The 22,827-nt window shown below is 50.5% G+C and overlaps 1 protein-coding gene across 1 annotated transcript; it reads left to right on the forward strand.

The window, feature by feature from the left end:
* The first annotated feature begins 1,121 nt into the window (after positions 1–1,121).
* Positions 1,122–22,409, forward strand: S100A10 (S100 calcium binding protein A10). The gene is made up of 3 exons (XM_084824287.1): positions 1,122–1,179; positions 16,131–16,294; positions 21,880–22,409. Exons 2-3 carry the CDS (start codon positions 16,163–16,165, stop codon positions 22,042–22,044), a joined length of 297 nt encoding a protein of 98 aa, XP_084680413.1. The 5' UTR covers positions 1,122–1,179; positions 16,131–16,162; the 3' UTR covers positions 22,045–22,409.
* The last annotated feature ends 418 nt before the right edge of the window (positions 22,410–22,827 follow it).

Genomic DNA, 22,827 nt, shown 5'->3' on the forward strand with positions numbered 1-22,827 from the left:
TCAGCACAGTACCTCATCTGGAGTACTGTGTCCAGTTCTGGGTGCCACATTTTAAGAAGGATGCAGACAAGCTGGAGAGGGTTCAGAGGAGGGCAACGAGGATGATCAGGGGACTGGAAACAAAGCCCTATGAGGAGAGACTGAAAGAAGGGAGCATGTTTAGCCTTGAGAAGAGGAGACTGAAGGGAGATAGGATAGCACTCTTCAAGGACTTGAAAGGTTTTCCCAGAGAGGAAGGCCAGGATCTCTTCTCCATCATCCCAGAATGCAGGACACAGAATAATGGGCTCAAATGACAGGAAGCCAGATTCCGGCTGAACATCAGGAGAAACTTCCTGACTGTTAGAGCAATACGACAATGGAGCCAATGACCTAGGGAGGCAGTGGGCTCTCCCACACTGGAGGCATTCAAGATGAGGCTGGCTGAACAGCCATCTGCCGGGGATGCTCTGACTCGGATTCCTGCAGTGAGCAGGAGGTTGGACTCGATGATCTTGTAGGCCCCTTCCAACCCTGCTATTCTATGATTCTATGATCAGGAGAAACTTCCTGGCTGTTAGAGCAATACAACAATGGAACCAATGACCTAGGGAGGCAGTGGGCTCTCCCACACTGGAGGCATTCAAGATGCGGCTGGACAGCCACCAGTCAGGGATGCTCTGACTTGGATTCCTGCATTGAGCAGGGGGTTGGACTGGATGGTCTTGTAGGCCCCTTCCAACCCTGCTATTCTATGATCCTATGATTCTATGAATATGATGATTGCCCCCCTTGCAGATTGGGGCTGAGAGACAGGGTAGGTGTCTCGCCTGCCAGTTCCTGGCGGCGGCAAAACTGGACTTCCTGGTTCCCTCCCTCTGCCTCGCGGTTGTCGAAGGCAGAGAGATGCTCTGCAAAAGGGGGGTGAGGAGACAAATCTAAAAGGCTCAAAGGAGCTGCGGTTAATTGATGGCTTCTGCTAGGCAGGCCCGGCTGAGGGCGGTTCCTTGTTCCTGATAGCCCCACCTGGCTCCTCTCCAAAGGGACGGCCCTTCCTCTAGTCGCCCTGCTTCTCCGCCCCCTGCCCAGCCCAGCCCAGCCCAGCCCGGCGAGAGCTGCGGAGGCGGCGGCTGGTCAGCCTCACTCTTGTCTCTGCCAGCCGTCGCGCCTCGCAGCTGCTCCACAGACAGACCCGCCTTGGTGAGTGAGCGCCCGCGCGTCTCTCTCGGGCTGCGCGTAACGGGGACTTTTTGGAGAGCTTTTTCTCCGTGCGTAAAAAGAGCGCGCGTCCGTTGCGCGTTTGCTGCGCGGCCAGGAAAAGAAGGGGGGGTGGGGTGGGGAGGGGAGGGGGGCTCTCCACTCCGCTCGACTCCAGATCCTGAAGCGTGGGGTGGCCCCAGCTAAACAAAGGAGGAGAGCATCCCTTTGCTAGCGAGAAGCACATCCCGCCCCCCCCAAAAAACAAATATAGGTTTCCACCAGGGTTGTAGCGAGCCCATTTTCATTGGGTGGGCAGAGATAAAAATGAGGGGGGGACAGAAAAGGGTTGGGGCAGCGGTCACTCTAAAAGAGGTTTCTGGAGAAAAATGTTTTCAAAGGGAATTACAAAAAATAAACCCAGTTGTATGCATTTTAATAAGGGACTCTGACTTGTGAAGTTTACGAAAAAGCAAACAATTTACAGTATTTTCCAAACGCGAAACAGCGGTGTAAACTACATAACGATGGCGAGGAAGGCACTGTATATTGTGCAAGTCATCCTACTGTAATGATCTGAACGGTTAATAAAGTCTAATGCACCGTGATTTCTCTGCAGACTGGCAGAGGAACTGTTTACTTGGAATTCCTTCAAATATATGACTTTCAAAAGCAAATATTATGAAGTTTGCTTTTCTCTGATGAAGCACTGAATGCCTGTACGGTGTTGAAGTTGAGAATGAATTTTCACACATAGCTGTAGATGCACCAAAAGTGAGCCCTGCAGCATGGAAAGTGTACAGGTGTGGAAAGCCTTCCTTGGACAGGTGCAGTGTTTTAGTAAGCTCGTGAAGTGTTGGGGTTTTGCAGGATTCCGCCATATCCTTGTACTTCTGCAGTAGATATGTTTGAAATCCTTGATTTCTGGAGCGCATCTGGAATGTTCACACAGTGACGTAAGCTTGCTTGGGTCAAGAAAGGTATCTGTGCCTATATTCTTTATAGAATAAAAAGCTGAAACGTGCATATTCCTTTCACAAAATCGAGCTGCCGTTTCCCCCTTCGCAGTACCAGTTGCACTGAAATATATTCTCTTAGAAGTCTCATAATCTGTGGAACGGTTCTCATTCACAGTCTGAATGTTTCCTTCATACATCAGCATATTTTTGTAGGCGACAGCTAGATTTACAAACCCTCCTTGGCATGGGTCTTATTTCATTTGCATGATCTGATGGGTCTCCTTCTTCTGTAGTCTTCAGTCTTGCTTCTTCAAGAACGCTTTGAAAACAGCCATCGTTCTGCAGGGATGTCATTGCTTCTGAGACTGCTGCTGTGACATCAAGGGCTTGGGAGACATCCACTGAAAACGAATGCAGAATAGCATTTGCTGGTTGAATCCGTTTGAACCATTCAATCAGTTTAATTAAATTTAATTTAATTTTTAGTTTGAAAAAGGAACAGCCCATCGGAGCATTCTGTATGGTCCTGTATTCCCTTGCCACCAGCTGGAGTGCCTCAGCGAGCTGCCTCTGTGGAAAGATTCTGTGAGGTGGGATTTGTGAGCAATGCACTTTCTGGCTGTTTTCTGCTAGGCCTCAATTGCCCCACAGCTGTGGGTTCAGTTCTCCTGGGGCAGCTGCCAGGGAAGCACTTAAGAAGTTTCACTTTAAAAATTCATGTAATTCCTATAAACACCACTTTTCATAAGGAGATGCTTGACAGCATGTCACATAGGAACTCTCCCCTTCACCAAGAGGGGGGAGAGAGAGAGAGAGAGAGATTTATGATACAGTTGGGCTAAGGTCAATCTAGTACAGTGTCTTTATTTTGGGGCTAGAAACCCGAGGGCCCACGAGGTCTATTCAATGTACGATGCAAGAATGCATCATCAGGCTCTGTTAACGGTTAAAGGCGGGGTGAAGTCATCCCGAGTTCGGCACACCACACCAGGAGATCAGATCTAATCCAGTCGCCGTTTTGCAAGAATTGACTCCAGTAACCAGCAGGTGTGAGTCTCTCCACCAGAAATTGGCCAGTGACCCAACCCAGGTTCCTTGAACTACCTTTGGTCGATGAGAGCTGGGTTCTGTTTGCTTTGTTCTGTTTTGCGCGCGCGCACACACCCCGAGGGAGTGGCGCGGCTGACATGATTACACAGTGAGCAATCTTTTCCTCCACCCTTGATAGGGAGATTCTGTTCTTGGACAAAAGGTGATAAGGGATTTGCTTGCTTTCTCAGGTGGATCTGGCAGGAAAAAAGGCAAAGTGCACAGGAACGAGTCCGTTGAGTCAGTTGAGGAGTTGGCCCGGTAATGGGTCAACTGAAGTGGCCTACATGTGGTGTAGGTTATGGAAGAGAGACCAGCCTTTCCCAACCTGGTGTCAACCAGCTGCTTTGGACTTCAACTCCCATCAGCCCCAGTTAGCGTGGCCAGTGCATCAGTTAGCGTCAAGAATTCTAGGAGCTGTGATCCCAAACATCTGGAAGGCACTTTGCGGGGGTAGGCAACTCAAGGGGGCCTCCAGATGTTTTGGACTACACCTCCTAGCATCCCCAACCATTGGCCATGCTGGCTGGAGCTGATGGGAGTAGTAGTCAAGAACATCGGGAGGGCAGCAGGCTGCCCGATCTGCCTCACCTTGGAGTAAAGATACTTCTGGGAGCGATTAGCGCAGGGATAATATCGTTGGGGATGTTCAGATACACAGATGCCCGCCCGAGCGATATGTGTATTCGGACACATATCCGGAAACTGAGGTAGGGAGTCGCCCCTTTTCTTGCCTCTCTTCCCCCACTGGGCCCTTGAGCCAGCTTTCCCCCGATGGTCAGTTCCGAACGTCTCTGCGCTTTGGAATTTTCCTTTCTGGCTCTCGCTTAACTTCTGCGTTTCAGTTCAGCATTTCTGATTTCCCCCAGCACCGACCGCCACGGCTTCTAGCTCTTCACGGCGAGTGAGAGCAGCTCGGAAGCTTGTGTGCCTTCACCAGATCTGTAATCTCAGAGCTTTTCAGCCAGTCTTGTGATTGAGGGGCTGGGGGGAATGACTCTGGCTCCGTGGTGGTCACAGGGAGCCCCGACGCAAGCGCTCCCGGAAACGCAGCAGGCCGTGGCATGCTGCAGCCGGACTGCCCGGGCCTGAAAAGCCTGGTGTTTCTCTTGCGTGTTTCGGTGACCTACTTTAGATGGTGGCGGACCACATGTGGGCCGGAGATCCCAGCTGTCCTGTCACAAGGGCTGGTCTGTCATCCTGGGGGGAGTCAGCTTTTGAAGAGATTGAGGGTGGGGCTCGAAAACCGTCCAAGGATGATTCATTTTCCACGGCTGGCGATGTTCCAACGCTCCTCCTCGCCTGGCGAGGGCCAGTGTGGTGTGGCAGTTAGCATGTCCGACTGAGACTCGGGGGATCCGAGTTCTAGTCCCCACTCAGCCCTGAAGCTCACGGGGTGACTTTGGGCCAGCCCTTGCCTCTCAGCCTAACCCACCTCACAGGGTTGTTGTGAGGATAACATGGAGAGGGGAGGGACCACGGGAGCCACCTCGGGCACCTTGCGAGAGGAGAAAAGGTGGGATATACATGTAGGAGTAGTAGAAAATAATACCAAGTAATAATAATAATAATTTAAGAAGCGTCTTGCTGCGTCAGACGAGGGCTCCACTTCATCCTGCTTCCCCCAGTGGCCAGATGCCCCCAGGAAGCCTCCACACACCTATAGCCGTCCCCTCCTCTGATTCTCTGAGGTAGACTGCCTCTATTTTGGAGGCTCCATTTCTAACTACTGTGGCTTATAAGAAGAGCCCCTGGTGGGATCAGATCAAGGTGGTCTGTCCAGTCCTGGTTGCCACAGTGGCCAGCCTTGAATACACTTTTTACCAGTCCTGCCATCCCCACAGCCAGGGTGGAGTTGGAGATGGATGCGTTGGAGGGGGGGACCATATAACTCAGCGGATGAGGCGATGCTTGGCATGGCGAAGGTCCCAGTTTCTACCCCTGACATTTCCAGTTGAACGGGTCTTAGGAAGGGCCCCGCAGCCAGTCGGAATGGACCGATGATCTCCCTCCGCATCAGGCAGAGTTCATCCATTTGTCAACGTTCCAGTCTTCAATCATCTGCTTGCAGGTGAATGGGATCTCTAATACACGAATGCTACTGAGGTCTCATGCCAGCAGAATGAGATGGCTAAAAGAGAAAACCTTGGAGGGGGATAGAATTCTTCCTTTTGAATAATGCCTCGGTAGAAAAGTCCCTGCAAGTAGAAAACTAGCATCACAGGGGACAGGCTGGCCTTGAGCCGTCCTCCCTGATAGTCTGCTTTTTATCTTGCAGGGATAATTGTTTGTTTGTTTGTTTGTTTGTTTTAATGTGAAGGAGCATTGAAAAATGTGATTTCCCCCCTCCTGGAGGTTTAACAGGTACACTCTTTTCCACCCCCCTCGAAACTCTACCGCCTCACTCCGCTTCATGGATAGATCAGGATGGTGTTTGGGATCAAACCGGTGGTAGTGAGTGACTCTGGAGTAACCCAGACCAGGAGGGTGTGTCATTACTTTTGGGGCCAGTGCTGTGGGGCAGAAAATTACCCACAGGAAATTTTTCCAGTGCGTTGTTTTTCCACAGGAAAAATGTCCATTTCAGACCTTCATTCGTAACAATGAATGGATGCCAATTGCTAATACAGTACTAGGCGTGATCACCTGAAGAACTCCTGAGGCTTGGACTGGATTGGAGCTTGAGGTCTGACACCCCGAATCTAGCCCGATATCCTCTTTTCCACCACAGCCAGCCAGAAACTTCTGGGACGTTTGTCTCCATCATCTGGTACTCAAAGATACACTGCCCTTGCAGAGGGAGGTTCTGTTTTGCTATCAAGGCTAAATAAAGGGAGACAGAGTGGCTGTCTTCTGTGAGTTTTTGAAAAGCCACCTAAGCTGTTGGCAGCTGCCGCATCTAGTCACAATGAGTCCCTGATGGCTGTGTGTGAGAGGGACTTCCTTTTTGTTCTGTCCCGAACCTATTTCTGATCCATTGTACCCAGCGACTTTTGAGTTCTAGGTAACCCTGACGTCTTCCTAAATCTGGACTGTCCTGTGCAGTGTTAGATCTTGAGTCTTTCAAGACGTTCTCATTTTAATTTAAATGGAGTGCCTTTCTACTAGTCCTCATGATCAGAGAGAAAAGCATGAAAAACCATGGCCAAAGCGCAAGAGCGGGGTTGGGACTTGCTCCTTTTAAATGGATTGATCGAAAGCTCGATGCGATGAAATGGTCGAGGTTTCGTTTGCAAAATCTGTACCTTGAGTCGGTTTCTGTACATGCATTGTCTGAAAGGGGAAGACACAAACCTGGCTTCCTCCAGATGTTCTGAACACAGTGGAGACTGGTGGCTCCGATGTCATGGGGCAGTGAACCCGCTCCATCGCATTGGAGAAACCCGCCTCCCGCATTCCTGACCGTTGGGCACAGTGGGTGGGGATGATTGGAATTGAAGTCGAACACCTCTGGAGGACACCAGGTTGGTGAAGGCTGCAGAAGGCTCTAAGAGGTAGGAACATCAACTGCCCTGCTGGATCAAACCCACCGTGCAACTGGCCCAGGATTCTGTCTCCAGCTGTGGTCAGCCAGATGCATCGGGAAAACTTCCAAAGCAGGGCATGAATCCTCCTTGGTTTGCCCCCAGCATCAGAGGTAGACTGGCCCTGAACATGGAGGTTCTATTTAGTTACCACCGCTTTTATCTGTTTCCCCCCTCCGTTTATTTCTCCAGTCCTTTTCTCGCCCCACTCCACCCCGGCCATCTAAGGTAGTGGGTTCACTTCATTTCTTGCTGCAGAGAGGGCCACAAAGTGGACGTTCTGCACTGGGAAGGGCCGTAGCTCAGTGGGAAGGGCCCCTGCTTTGCCGGCAGAAGGTCCCAGGTTCGATCCCCAGCATCTCCAAGTAGTGCTGGAAAAATTCCTGACTGAAACCCTGGACAGTTTCAGGCTGCCAGTCTATGTCGACAACACTGGGCCAGATGGACCCATGGTCTGACTCGGTAGAAGGCCGCTTCCGATGTTCCTGTTTAAATCAGCCCTGTATTCAGAGCCATGAGGACTAGAATCTTCATTTTTAGGGAAAGGGCCGTTGCTGCCAGTCCGTGTCGACAACACTGGGCCAGATGGACCCATGGTCTGACTCAGTAGAAGGCTGCTTCCGATGTTCCTGTTTAAATCAGCCCTGTATTCAGAGCCATGAGGACTAGAATCTTCATTTTTAGGGAAAGGGCCGTTGCTGCCAGTCCGTGTCGACAACACTGGGCCAGATGGACCCATGGTCTGACTCAGTAGAAGGCTGCTTCCGATGTTCCTGTTTAAATCAGCCCTGTATTCAGAGCCATGAGGACTAGAATCTTCATTTTTAGGGAAAGGGCCGTTGCTGCCAGTCCGTGTCGACAACACTGGGCCAGATGGACCCTGGGTCTGACTCGGTAGAAGGCTGCTTCCGATGTTCCTGTTTAAATCAGCCCTGTATTCAGAGCCATGAGGACTAGAATCTTCATTTTTAGGGAAAGGGCCGTTGCTGCCAGTCCGTGTCGACAACACTGGGCCAGATGGACCCTGGGTCTGACTCGGTAGAAGGCCGCTTCTGATGTTCCTAGGAGTGACACAGGTTAGGAGCGGTTCTTTGGCAACCTGCACGGTTCCCTCCTCAATATAACTATGCAAAGCCGCAAAAATTAAAAGAGAAATTGGGATGTCCTGCTTAAAGTGGCATAATTGATACGAATGGGAAATCTTAAGTTCTTCTTGGCCCAGAATATAAATCCACATCATCCCCCCACCCCCAAACGTTCCTGACGCTATGGGATGAAATAAGATAGTCCCTTAAGGCTGGCGTTTTCCAGGTTGCCGCTGATCTGGGTGTGCCTTTTTTGCTTGGGGGCCCCTCTGCAAACAGAAGTCCCGGCCACTGCAGAGAGGGAGAGAGGGAGGGAGTTGTGTGTAAAAGAAATATAGGAAGACGTCAGCCAGCGCCAAGACCTTCGACCCTTTTAGAGGCTTCTCGGGAACTCCGCGCACTGTGGTGAGGGAAAGAATAATATGGCAACAAGCGCCTTCTTGAAACGTGCAGCGTTAATTCCGGGTGCCAGATGCAGTGTCCTCTGATTGGAATCGGAGTCGCGGAAGCAAACGAAACAAGGGCCATGAATCCAGAGCATCGGCAAGACGCCGAAGCCGCAAACTGAATCCCGCCGGGCTTCGGTTTCGAGTAGCTGACACCTGGGACGAAATCCCGTGGTGTGGCCCTTCCTGGGCTGTACCGTTTCAGACTGTTGGCGGGAGACGCCATGACTGGGAAGCCCGAGAAAGAAACTCCCCGCATGCAGAAGTATAGCAAGTCCAGGAAAGTATCACTAGAGGTGGGAATGTGTCTCCCTGACAAGTCGAGCCTAAGAAGAGCCGTGCTGCATCAAGCCGAAGGCTAATAATCTCCAGAGTGGGGAACCCCAGGTCTGGGGCGGGGGGCAGACCTGGCCCACTGTGGATCCCAGTTCCCCAGAAGTCTGCGCCCTTTCCCTGGCTCCACCCCTTTCTCTGACCACCGACAGTTTGGTGGTTTCCCATTCCTTGTGCAGTTTTCCCCCTATTTTAAAAAGCCAAAAAGCCTCTACGAAGGGTGAGTGCCTGGCAGTGAGATCTTAAGCTAAAACATGCTGGCATTTTTTATATTTTGGCCCTGCCTCCGTTTGCTTTGGGTCCTGCTCCCTTTTGTCTCGGCAGCTGCAGCTGCCAGTGGAATGCGGGCCCCGAGAAACGGTACCCGGCCCCCTGGCTGAAAGAGGCTCTTCACCCCTGCGCTATCTAGTTCCGCATCCTGCTTCCACAACGGCCAAGCGGACGCTTACAGGAAGCCCAAGGTAGAACAGGAAGGCAATAGCACCCCTCTCCTGCTGGGACTCCCCAGAAACCGGTACTCAGAGGCAGACTGCCTCCAAACCTGGAGGTTCCATCGAACCCACAGGACTAGCATTGACAGAAAGCAAGGCTCGCTTTTTAAACGGGGGAGAGTATTCGAATCAGCGGAGCGAGGCGGGGGGTGATGGGGGGAGAGGGAGGGGCTTGTTCAAGGTCACCCACTGAAGCTGGTAGCTCCGCAAAGGCTGGAAAATGAAGCCCTAACTCAGCGCTCTAGCCACTCCACCGCACAGCCCTCCTCTGTGCGCTGTGGGATGAGAGCAGGGCCCCAACCGACCTGCTGCTCTGAGTCAGTGCTGCATCAATCTGTCAGTGCAGGGTGTATAATAGCAGTATTATCCTTCCCCACGGAGTTGCTCATAGGTGGGATTCCATTCGTGCTGACGAAGTGTTCTCAGTGGGCTCCTACGCCTTGCAAGCGTGCGCGTGCACAGGACTCCGGCCTGGCTGCCAAGCCTTGTTTCCTTTAAGCGGCCTCCGTTGTCGAAAGAGAAATCGCTTCCTTGCTGCCTCCGCCCGTGATCTCTGCTCCAGCTTTCCCCAGCGTGGCGCCCTCCAGATGTTTGGGACTTCAGTTCCCGTCAGCCTCAGCTGGCATAGCCAATGGTCAGGCAGGCTGGGAATTGTAGTCCGAAACATCTGGACGGCCCCAGGTTGGCGGAAGTCTGCTCCTCTTGGGTCTCGAGGGCCACACCTGACGAGCTTTGCGTGTGTGACCAGGCGAGGCCCCTGGAGTTTTAAGAGCAGCCGAAAAGGGACCAAGCTGTGTTGGTACGCCAACGTTCTCCACTTCGGAGAATCGCCATTCCTATTCATTTTTTAAAAAGCAAGTTTCTAGCCCTTTCTGCTGCCGAGATCCTTTTGCGGCCTGTGCCACCAAAGGGAGTGGGCGGGTGGGTGGGTGTCAGAACTTGGCTGGGCGGAGGGGTGGGGTCAGAATGTGGCTGCCCTGGGGTAACACCTTGCCCCCTCCCCATGATTTCGCCAAACGGATTTGGCAAAACAGGAAAATTAAACCGGCCAAAGACGTTATGCCAAAGATGCGAAAAGAGGCCAGTTCGCTCAATTTGCACGATTTGTGCACAGCCGGCGGTTTTCTTGGCTCTCTGCTTAAAAGGAGCATGTTGCTAGACCTCAGGATGGCACAGAACGTTCCCAGACGAAGCTGTGAACGGAGAGCTCAGCAGGGTTGCAGGAGAGAGTGAGCCTTTTCAGTGCCGCGCCAAATTCTTCCTCAACTGTCACTATTTAGACCAAGCTGCGAAAGCAAGGGGGGGGCAGTTGCAGGATTTGGATCCCTTTTTTTAAAAAAAGTGTGCATACTTCTGTGTGGAGTCACCTCCCATGAGGCCTACAGTTGGCAAATACCAGCCAAGTCAGGGCCGCACCCATCCGCTCGGGACTGCACAGGCTGGGCCGCTCTCCTCTGGCGGCCGCCTCCGAGGAGGGAGTACAGGAAGGCTGCCAGGGCCGCTTAAGCCCTGTTTATTCATCGCAGCAATTGGCAGAGCCCTTAATTCTTTTTCTCTCTCTCTCTCCCTCTCCCCCGCATCCATCCTCTGCACCCCAGCCCCTTCAAAAGACAGACTTCTTCTCTCTAGCCTCCAGCAAACACCCACCCACCCAGGGGGGAGGAACACCCAAGAAAAAGCAGACGGGCATCTACGGGAAACCTCTGTGGTTGAGCAAAATTACTTCCAGTTTTGCAAGGGCTTTGTTCTCCACGGTTCTGCATGTCAGTCTCTCTGTGCACTGTTTTCCCATTTCTACTGCAGCCACAGCAAAAAGAACTGGGAAAGGGGCGGCGGCGGGAGGGGAGGGCTATGAAATGCCGATACCATTGATGACTCATCTTTAAGGTACCACAATGCACACTTAAAACTGGTCATTTATTTCCTAAATAGATTGATATACTGCTTACCGTATCTTAGCGGTCCCCAACCTTTTTGGCACCAGGGACCGGTCCAATTTTTCCGGGGGGGGGGGGTTCCACTGGCAGACTTCCGGCCACTGGGACGCAAATGGCGTCCACTATGTGGACGCCATTTGCATCCCTATTCTTTGCAGTAATCGGCTATGTAAAGATTTACGTAGCCTATTACTTGTAGAACAGGGACGCAAATGGCGTCCGCATAGCGGACGCCATTTGTGTCCCAATGGCCAGAAGTACGTCAGTGGCTGGAGCTGGCCGGCAGCTCCATGGACTCGCCACGGAGCGGAGCTGGCCGGGGCCGGCAAGGATTCTGGGGGGGGACGGATCACCTTCTGCCCCCCCGCAGACCCAAGTTGAAGGGCTTTCGCACATCCCTGCGGCCCAGTTGCTGACAGACCACGGACCAATACAGGGCCACGGCCCGGGGGGACAGGGACCCCTGTCTTACATCATATATCAGCGGTTTACGCAGAAAGATTAAAACACAACATCATCATAGATAAAAACTTTTATATAAAACCTTTATAAAAGCCAAATACTCTGAACGCCGTGATTAACAAGCAAAGCATGGCTTTCCCTCCCGTGGAATTCTGGGAAGCGGCGCGCTCAAAGGGGGCGAGAGATTTCGGAGAGACATCACGGCCCCCTCAGTTTCTGTTTGAAATAATGGGACGGCCCTAATCGACGTCCGTTCTGGCGGCGAAAGGAGGGAGGCAGTTTTGAAATTGGACCACGAGGCACGATACTCAGACAGGTATCTGGTCTGACTGGCTTCCAAGATGGCCCACTCAAGATGGCGGAAGTCTTGTATGGAAAGGTGGATAGCCTTCGAACCGAAGAGGTTGCCTTCTAAAGGCTGGGGTATCCGTGGGGAAACATTCTTTGAAAACCAATCTAATGTTGCTGCTTTTTATCTATAGACATAAAAACCGATAGGCTGGGTCTGAAATTCTAACTTGCATTAGACCTACACTGAACTACGCCGCTCACGGTAGCTTTACGGAGCAATGCCAGTTAGAGGGAAGTACAGTGTGGGCCCAATATTCTTGTTTCTTTAGGCATATCAGGGGTGTTGAACCTCAGGTCTCCAGTTGGGCATGTCCCTTCCCCTGGCTCCAGTCTCTTTCCTCTGACCACCCATTTTCTGAGTGTTTCCTGGCTTTTGCCCACTCTAAAAGTTTAAAATGCCTTTCCTAAGTCTAAGTTACAAAGCCGTAATAAGTAAGCCGTAATAGGGACTGGGGAAAGGGAGTGTGGCTTTCTGGGAAAAGCCAGAGGGCTGGATCGAGACCTCGGCCAGGTCGGATTTCACCCCCAGGCCTGTGCTCCTGCAACCCTGGGTTGAATAATATTGTTGGCGGGGTGCTGAAAGACGCTGCTAATCTGGTCCTGAAATAGTCCGATGGCGTAATAAAAAGTCTGGCGGAGAGCCACTTGAAGGTCCAGACCCCAGACTCATATTCTAGACCCCAATGGTTGAGGCTCAGAACTGATCATCGGAAGCACTCACCGCTTCGCTCAAACCACATTTGACCTGCTGTTGGAGACAGGATACCGGGTTAGATGGATCCTGATCTGGCAAAGCGGTTCTTCCATTCTGCTGTGTTACTGGCAGAAACAAATACTTTTTAAAATGGCACTAATTTGCCCCCCCCCCGGTCGCCTGATTTCATTGCCACGATTAATTCCTTTCAACCCATGTGGTAGTGCTAACGAGAGCTTCTGAGCATGTCCAGAATGCCTTTCCTTCCCCACCCAGTCAGCGCACCCAGCCTGGCCTTACGCACCCGCGTCTGGTCTTTGAGGAGAGTTGCGCGGCTGGTGTGGGATCCCTTCCTGAAGGTTCCAGGTGTCATGCTAGGAGCTGTGGGTTATGAACAGGCACATGGGTTATGAACAGGTGCATGGGCAGGGGTGACAACCTTTGCCAGCCACACCCTGCAGCATCCGTTCTCTGTAACGGTTCGCCCCAATTTGACTGCCCCCCTCCTCTTTCGCCCTGCCCTGCCCTTTGCGCTGAGGTCTGCCGCTTGCGAAAGACTCAGAAACTCCAGGCGGCGTGACGACTGATTCTTTAGGACCGGGAGGGAGAGAGAGGGATGGATGGCGCATGGATCGGTTGCGCCATGCGCTTTTGTGATGCAACATCCTCCTTCTGCGGATATGCGAAGCAGAGCAAGAAGGACATTCTTGGTCTGTGTGAGCCAGTGTGGCTTAGAGTGTTAGGCCAAAACTGGGGAGATGTCAATTCATCGAGTGAATGAGTTGGAGGGCACCTTGGGGGCCATCTAGTCTAACCCCCCTGCCCAGCCTCTTCCAGCGAGGGGGAGCCCATAACCACGCCTCTGCCTGCTTGGTTCCTTTCTCCAAACGCCTTTTGCCATCAAGAATTTTCTCCAAGCATTCAACCAAAATCTACCTTCCCGTAGCTAAGTTCCAACCAGGCTCTACTTGTGTTCCGATTAGCCATGATTAGAGAGCCGGTGTGGAGTAGCGGTCGGGGTGTTGGATGGGGACTCTGGAGATCCAGGTTCTAATCGCCACTCGTCCACAAAGCTCACTTGGGTGACTTTGGGCCAGTCATGGACTCTCAGCCCAACCTACCTCACAGGGTTGCTGAGAGGATAAAATGGAGAGGAGGACCATGTAAGACACCTAGGGTTGCTTGGAGGAGGAAAACAGGCCGAAATAAATAAAGTAAAGTAAATAAGACAGCCAAAAATAGAACCTCCACATTCAGAGGTAGTATACCTCCAAGTACTAAATGTGGGGGAGAAGCCACTGAAGAAAGATTGCCCTGATTGGGGGTTTCCTGGAGGGGTGTCTGGTTGGAAACAGGAGGCTGGGCAAGACGGACCTCTCGGTCTGATCCAACAGGGGCTCTTTGGATTAGCTCTGAGAGTTAGGCAGTAATGGAGCCTCTGCGTTCGGAGAAAGTCTTCCCCCGAGGATCAGATGCTCGGAGGGAAAGACACGCACGAGAGGAGAGAGTTGGTGCCCGCTTTGTGCGCTGTTTGCGGGCTTCCCGAGGGCACCTCTGCCCTGTTTGGCTGCCGCCTCCTTCAGGAGCCCATAGCCAGCCAGGGGTTCAGGGTTTCGAAAGGCAGTGTGTCCTGGGCGTGCCAGCCAGGCAGAGGAGAGGGTGGGAGCCAGGGAATCACTCTGGCTGGAACCACCCAGGGATCTCAGCCAACAGCTCCTGCCCCAGGCAGAACCCTCCCCAGATAGGAACCAGATGGTCGGTCCGGTTTTCAAATGTTCCTGGAAGCCCAAAGGGCTGCTGATCAAAGACAATGCAGCCGGCAGAGGCCAAGGCTGGAGGGGTTATGGAAGGAATGCGAAAAGGGGGGGGGAGAAAAGACAGCAGCCAGAGACTTTGAGCCAAAGTGCTACGCTAGGCGGCTCAAAACCAGCGATTCAGGATCACTCTTGGCTGCCTCCTGAGCTTGGGAGGAATTTTCCAAGAGGTCGAGGGTTGCTCTCTGGCAATAGTAAGGGAGCGTGGCACTTTGTGCATGTGCAGAAATGCTCTTGAGCATTGTGACACACACGCTGGGGGGCCCTTCCACAGCAGCCAGCTTCCCCCAGGTGTTTTTTTTCCGTTATATGAAAAGAGTTTCCCCACATACGCACGCACCAGTGAGCTCTTCCACGGTAGTAAATGTCACGGCTATATTTTAGCGTCGGCTGTTGGAAGGAGCGGCTTAACCTCTAAACGGCAGTCTCCTGCTTTTGTGTGCAATGGCTTTCATATCTGATGATTTGGGTTTTAGCTTTTCTTCTTACATTTGGGATTTGGTGGGCGGGTGGGTTTGAAATTGCCTCCGCCGCTTTTCTGTTAACGACGCACGAAGCTGCATGCCATCGTCAAACAGCCGGCGCGAACAGCAGCCGTAGAAACAAACGGCCATCACATGTCGTGGTCCTTCCTTCGTCAGGGTAACTTAGTGATGGAGCACAGCCTTTGTGAGCGTGAACTATTCCATCCCTGCCCTTTCACCCTCAGCATGCAGAATGTGGGCAAACATTCCATGGCCTCACAGCAGTTCTGGCCAATAGCCTAGAAGCACATCAGGTTGCATCTCCAGCTAGTAAGATCTCAGGGGGCAAGTGATGGAACTGTGAAGAACAGCTGCCGGTCAGAGTGGACAATTCTGGGCTAAATGGAGAAAGGTCTAAGGCAGCTTCCTAGGTTCTGTTCTTAGCGTGAAAACCTTGAATGGGAATCACTGCAGAAAATCCTCTGCGGAACTGATCAAAAAGTCACAAACCAGGAAAAGCAGCATCTGTTGAATTCTGTCCTGTCCTCCAGTAGATAAAGGAGTCTTGCCAGCAAACGGAAGCAGTCCATGGAATATACCTAATTCCAACCCCTCTCTCAGGCTTTGGCTGTGGTTTTCATGCTTTTCTCTCTAATCATGAGGACTAGAAAGGCATTCTGCTTAAATTAAAGTGAAAACTTGAGAGTCTCAAGATCTAGTGCTGCACAGGACACTCTAGGCAGCGTTATGGGCAGGGACCAAGCTATGCTGGTACTCCAAGTTTCTCAACTTCTGAGAATTCCTGTTGCTTTTTTTAAAAAAAAAAATCAGGTTTCTAGTCCTTTTTGCTGCCAAGATATTTTTGAAAATGTGTGAGCTATGCCTGCCGAAACCTCAGAACCTAAAGAGGTGATGGGACAGTATTGGGTGGGTGGATTTGGCTGTGCTGTGATAGCACCCTCTCCCCGTGATTTAGCAAAAGCCATTGAAATTACACAAAAGAGCACAATAAAAATTGCAAAATATGAGACAGGTTGCCAGTTCACTCGATTTACATGATTCATGCGCAGCCAACTATTTTTAGGCTCTCTGTGAAAAGAACATGAATCTCCCGGCCTTCAGATTTTCGTGTCTTTGAGCATCCACCCCGTCGAAAGATTTGTGGTGTCAATGTAGCAGTGAAGAATCGGTTGGGCTTGGCTCTGGTTTCGCTCGAGCTGTTGGCTGTTCTTCTCCTCTCTCTATCCATCAAGGGTTTGGGCGGTAGAAGTCAACCGCTCTCGCTGTCTCTCTCACTCTCTGCAGGCTTGGACAAGATCCAGAGATCAGCAGGAAAAATGCCGTCCCAACTGGAACACGCCATGGAAACCGTGATGTTCACGTTTCACAGATTTGCCGGTGACAAGAACTACCTGACGAAAGAAGACCTCCGGCAGCTGATGGAGAAGGAGGTCCCAGGATATATGGAAGTGAGTAGGCGGAAAGTGCAGAGTGGTGGGGAGGTCCTGGATTTTGGAAGGATGCAAAGCCCTGGAGTAGCGTGTAACACTGGGGTGCTGATTTCAGCCTGGGGGCCAAATTCCATTGTGGAGAAGGTCTCGGGGGCCACATTCCAGTGGTGGGCGTGGCCAACGGCAAAAGGACAGGCAAAGGGGGCGGGGCCAATAATACCAAAAATACCAGCCTATTTTAGATCAAGATCTCACTGCCAGTAACAGGGTATGGCCTTCTGGGGAACCCGGGTTGGGACCCCAGGTAGATTTGGCCCCCAGGGTTGAGGTTCTGCACCCCTGATGTAGGGGGTTCAGGTGCAGAATTTCTTTTGAAGTCCTCCCACTTCTTGTGCACAAGACAAGCGGGGGGCAATCTACATTACAACTTTAAACTGGTTTCAACGCTGTTTTTAACGATTACGGCTACCAAATACAGGAATTCTGGGAATTGTGGCTCTAGGAAGAGGGGCCGCTTGGGCAGGGGACAGGGGTCTCTAGCAAAGAATTCTCAGTACCCTCATGAAACTGCAGGATCCCTTTAGATAAACCGGTTTGAAACCAGTTTAAAGTTGTAATGTAGATTGCCCCTGGGTCATGTCAGAGTGGGTGGACTTCTTCTCCCATCTTGCCCTGTTTTACGCTTGTTCTCCACTGTGGTCTCCTAAAGGAGAAACCGAATGTCCTGGAGGCATTTAACTAACCATACCTCGGCGTCCTCTGGGGCGGCCATTTGTGCATTGCCAAAAAAAGAGGGCCAAGGAGGACGCACATTTGCATAACAGCGCATATGCGAATGAATATGTGCCGATGCAAATTTAGAAACAATATCGTTGCCCAGAAATACCATCCGTCTCAGCACTGTGGGAGAGACCGTGACCAGGTTATCCGTGTCCCTGCTGCCCAGGGCTAACTGTGTATGGGCAACTGGAAGACTGTTGCACTCCCTGGTTGGTTGGTTGGTTGGTTGGTTGGTTGGTTGGTTGGTTGGTTAGTTGGTTGGTTGGTTGGTTGGTTGGTTGGTTGGTTGGTTGGTTGGTTATCGCATTTATATCCCGCCTTTGTTCCTCTTGCAAGGAATGCAAGGCAGCTTACACTATCCTCCTCTCCATTTTATCCTCACAACAACACCCCTGTGAGGTGGGTTGTGCTGAGAGTCTGCGACTGGCCCCAAGTTCACCCAGTTAGCTTCCAGGGCCAAGTGGGGACTAGAACCCAGATCTCCCGGCTCCCAGTCCAACACTCTCACCACTACATCACGCTGGCTTGGTACTGGAATGGTTATAGTTTGGGCTCCATTTCCGTTTTGGCTCCTGGCTATGGTTTTGGCCGCCCTGAGCTCTGACCGATATAGGGCAGGATACAAATGTTTTCACGAAATAAATAAATCAATATCAGCACTCACCTCCGAACATCAGAATTAGAGGGAATGATTTAACCATACCCACAAGCAGGGGTGTTGCTAGGTTCTTAAAAGATCCTGGGCACAGGCCCATAACAAAAATGTGTGCGCATATAAGCGCACGTCTAATAGGAGTGGGGGGGGGTGCATGCATCGTGCTTGTGTGTGTGTATAGATTACATACATACATACACACATACATAAGAAGTGTGCACTGACCCCCCACCCCACTTCAACTCAGACGGACCCCGATTCAGCGTTTTGGAAAACATCCCACTTCTGGTCAGGTCAATTTGTAGTTGGACCACTTCAGCTCAGCCCCAAACCTGAGTCAATGTTTGGGAAAATGAGTCTTTATGCTTCCTGTTGACTACCATGGGAAAATAGGGGGGGGAAATGTAACTTTTTTCTCTTGGTCAGAACTGGATGATAACTTTAGGCGCAGTAGCCCCCTAGAACGGGATTACACCTGTCCAATGTCAGGAAAAAAAAAAAGGTGCAGGGTTTATATTTTTATTTTCTTTTAAAGGGAACTGCCAATAACATTTTTATTACTTGGAAGAAGCGGATGAAAATTTCAGGATTCATTGCCCCATCAGAGGAGATCATGTCTGCCAAATTTCAGAATGATAGCCACAAGGGTTTTTTGTGCAAGGGTGGCCTTGACATTTTGAGGTCTCCAAAAGAGCACACACTTATCTCCCTATGTTACTTGTGGACCATTGTTCTGAAAATTACAGGCAGCCTAGAGCTGTCCCTAAGTAAGAAACCAGCAAAGTTTCAGAAGGACAGGTGCAGCAGTTCATGTGGAAGGGGAGTTCTCCAATTTGGGGGAGGGAGTGATTTGCTTTCCTTTCCATTCACCCCTTCCCCAACATTTTTTGGGTAAATTTGTATGAAAATGCACAGGTCGTTAGAGGTGTCCCCCAGGCAAGAAACCTGCAAAGTTTCTGAAGGATATATATGCATGCAAATTTAGAATGACTAGAATTTATTTACATTTCACCAATGTTAGCAGCAGGGGAACATGGGTGGGAAGGTGCTATTGCACTCATGTCCTGCTTGTGGGTTTCCTATGAGCATCTGGTTGGCCACTGTGTGAACAGAATGCTGGACTAGATGGACCTTGGTCTGATGCAGCACGGTTCTTCTTATGTTCTTAAATATAGAGTGCCTCTGAGCATGTGCAGAATGTTTTTCTTTCACCACTGAGCACTTACATTCTCCCCCTACCAATTCTATTGCCCTCCATGCAACCATCCCTCCTCATCCTACCATCCTCCAGCAACTCTTCATCAGAACAGATGTCTGGTTTTGTGCAACTCTCCTCTACCTCCTCCTTGTTATGCACAAGCTCTCGTATCTTCCTCCCCATAACTTCATTTGTGCCAAGTCTTCACCAGGATTCAGCCAATGAGTCTGTTTTCAAAACTAGAGCTAAGTTATGGAGATACTCTGAGCATGTACTGAGTGCCTTTCCCTCACCACTGAAGCTAGAGTTCATGCAAAAAAAACACCAAACCCACAAATGACAAAACATGCATAGGACTGAGCTGAAAGGGTAGTCAGTTCATTAGATGGAATTGGGTAGGCACTGTATTAAGCTTGCAGTACCATGCTCACAACTCGGGATTTATTTCTGAGTAAACACGCAGAACATCAAGGTGCGAACCTCCCTGCAAAAGGAACTTGTGCTGAAATCCTATGCACACTTTCCTGAGGGTAAGCCTCATTAAATATAATGGGACTTCCCAGTAGGCATACCTAGGATTGCATAAATTAACAATATTTATCTCCTCTCCACTTAAAAAACAAACCAAAAACTCCTTCTTTTTTTTAATTAAAGCTTTCTGTTCATTGGAACATCAGAAGCTGCCTTATACTGAGTCAGACCCTGGATCGATCTAGCGCAGAATTGTTGACGCTGACTGGCAGCAGCAGCTCTCCGGAGTTTCAGGCGGGATTCTTGCCTAGCCTGCCTGGAGATGCTGGGGATCGAACCCGGGACCTCTGCAGGCCAAGCATGTGCTCCGCCACTGAGCTACAGCCCTTCCTCTTGCTGGATGATGGCAACTGGGAAACAAAGCAGCCCCAGACTTGCTTCTCGGCGGCCACGTGAACCCCCTCTTTCCAAAGACTCGAGTGCGGAGGAGGGGGAAAACCAACCCGCCTGTCTGTTTGTGCAAAGTCAACTACGGTTCAGAGCTTCTCTTGCCCGCCGAAGAGAATTCTCTTCAAGAATTCCCCAAGATATGCTCTGGGTGAAAGAAAGAAAGAAAGAAAGAAAGAAAGAAAGAAAGAAAGAAAGAAAGAAAGAAAGCAGGATAGGGGAAGGAAGAAGAAAAGAATGGTGACTGGAAATGTGCGCGGGGATGGGGGGCAGAGAGAATTCCCTAAGCCAAGTGGCTCCTTTCAGAGAGGTGGTACCTCAGAGGAATTTAGGAGGCTGTGCAGGGTTTGCAAGGATTTGTTGTTGTTTATTCGGTCGGTCGCTTCCGACTCTTTGTGACTTCATGGACCAGCCCACGCCAGAGCTTCCTGTCGGCCGTCGCAACCCCCAGCTCCCCCAAGGTCGAGCCCATCACCTCCAGAATATCATCCATCCATCTTGCCCTTGGTCGGCCCCTCTTCCTTTGGCCTTCCGCTTTCCCTAGCATCAGCATCTTCCCCAGGGTATCCTGTCTTTTCATTATGTGGCCAAAGTACTTCAGTTTTGCCTTTAATATCCTTCCCTCAAGTGAGCAGTCTGGCTTTCTTTCCTGGAGTATGGACTGCTTTGATCTTCTTGCAGTCCAAGGCACTCTCAGAATTTTCCTCCAGCACCACAGTTCAAAAGCATCTATCTTCCTTCACTCAGCCTTCCTTATGGTCCAGCTCTCGCAGCCATAGGTTACTACAGGGAATACCATTGCTTGAACTATGCGGACCTTTGTTGTCAGTGTGATGTCTCTGCTCTTCATTCTTTTATCAAGATTTTGCACTTTATGAGGTCAGGTGGCTGAGGGCTTTTTCTAGCTTTTGTAAAACTGTAGAGCCTATTTCAAAGCCCCAGCAGTTTCTCGATCATGACGCCACATAGTCCCAACCCTCCCTTTGGGTTTATTTGAGTCCTACAGCTATTTAGGATAAATTAAAGTGGAGGGGGAGAAAGAAGTTTGCGGAGGCTGATTGGATCCTTTGCTGTACTGAAGCCACTACATGTCCGCAGAAGCCAAAGGTTCCAGTTTGGGGCAGTAAAATCAGATGCGGTGTGAAATACCAGTATTTCACATGGAGCTCTTTCTTCCCTTCCTTCTCCCTCTTCAAAATTTCACTGCAGGCAAGCTCCCAACAGTGGGCATGTAAGAGCAGAAAAGTGGGGGGAGAGAGGTTTTTTGCACCTCAAAAAAACCTACACCAGAGATTAGGGATAGTGATCTCCTAATGGTCACATTGAACACCTTCTGATTAGGATCTCTAATCCCCTGGGTATTTACTTGACAGTTTTTACTTTTTGTTTTAGACTTTGAGAAAAGGAAACTTTACGCATGGCTAGCGCAAAAGCCACCGGACCTAACTGTCTGAAATCTGGTAGGTTTAGTCAGCTCCATAGGGCCTGCCAGGTCTCCAAATTCCATGAATTTATGTGGAAGCACACAAAAATTATAGCTCTTTAACAGATTTTCTTGGAAAAAGCAAATTTTACCTGTGGCTAGCACAGAAGCCACTGGACCTAACTGTCCGAACTTTGGCAGGCTCGATCATCTCTATAGGGGCTGCCAGGTCTCCAAATTCAATGCACGTACTGTATGTGGAAGCACAAAAAAATATAACTCTTTGCTTTGACACATTTTCTTGAAAATAGCAAATTTTACCTGCGGCTAGCACAAAAGCCACTGGACCTAACTGCCTGAAATTTGGCATATTCACGCTGCTGCATGGGAAAATGTAAAAAAAAAAATGGCAATTAGGACAGCTCAAAAGACCCGGGACACAGCTCAAAAGATCCAAGGTCCATGCCCAGGTGGCGCTCCCAATGACGCCCCTGCCCACATGGCAAAAATAAAAGGATTTGCCAGGGACAGGAATCAGAAATGAACCAACAGCCCTTGGTGAACAGGAATCGCTGGAACATACATTTTAAAAGCCCCTTCTCTTTCCCCTTCCCACCCTTTTCTTTCAGAACCAGAAGGACCCGATGGCCATCGACAGGATCATGAAGAACCTGGAAGAGTGCCGAGACGGCAAAATCAGCTTTGAGGGGTACCTCTCCCTGTTTGCCGGGCTCACCAACGGATGCAACGAGTATTATGTGAAAAAGATGAAGCCGACAGGAAAGAAGTATTAAAGAGACAGGGGTGCGATCTGCACCACAGGAATCTGCACCACCGTTCGTCGGTGCAGTGCATTTTGGCATTGCACCGATGAACCCCGAAAGAACCACCCGACCTGCTGACCCTTCCAGAACCCCTTGTTTCTCCTTAAAAGTGCCACACCCTGTCTCAGACCTAACAACCCAGCTTTGGAGTTAGGTACAGGGTGCTGCAGACCCTACCCCCCCCCCAACCCTCCATTCTTTCTCCGAAATGTTTGGATCCCAAAATCGCTCTCCTTGCTGCCGCCAGGAGTGAGTAAGCTTGTCCTTTTCCTATGCTGTGTTCCTCGACTTGGCCGTGAAATAAAGCAATTTTGTTTTGTTTTGGAGAGCCTGTTTTCCTTAACATCATATATATTTTTTGAAAAAAATCTAAGGGCAAGCTCATTCTTTCGAGCTCAGCCTGCTTGTGTTAAGGCAAAGATGAGGCTGTCGGAAGAAAGGGGAACTGATCCCACCAGTGTGTAGTCCACCTCTTACGTCAGAACTTGAACCCAGGGCATCGCTGAGCACATTCAGTCTATGTATCACTAGCCAGCTTTGCAGGGAAAGTGGAAGGCCTGATCTGGTCATATCAGGCTACCTGACCCCTATGAAGGTAGAAAAATAAGATTCCTTTATTTGCTTCAGCCACAGGCCTTTGTATTTAAAATACAGTGTACAAAGGATAAAACCCTTCCAGGTCAGAGGTCTGAACAACCTTGTGCTCTCTGAAGGTACTGCTGCCTACAGACTTCCATTTTGGCCTTCTGGGCC

Source organism: Heloderma suspectum, chromosome 17, assembly GCF_057233095.1.
Source record: "Heloderma suspectum isolate Gila_16-S chromosome 17, 16-S_ref, whole genome shotgun sequence".
Taxonomy (NCBI): domain Eukaryota; kingdom Metazoa; phylum Chordata; class Lepidosauria; order Squamata; family Helodermatidae; genus Heloderma; species Heloderma suspectum.

Bases quoted from the DNA above. Each gene is read 5' to 3' on its own strand.
- S100A10 (XM_084824287.1), top strand. From the start codon at position 16,163: ATGCCGTCCCAACTGGAACACGCCATGGAAACCGTGATGTTCACGTTT. The intron at 16,295-21,879 runs GTGAGTAGGCGG...CTTTTCTTTCAG, and splicing joins AGGTCCCAGGATATATGGAA to AACCAGAAGGACCCGATGGC.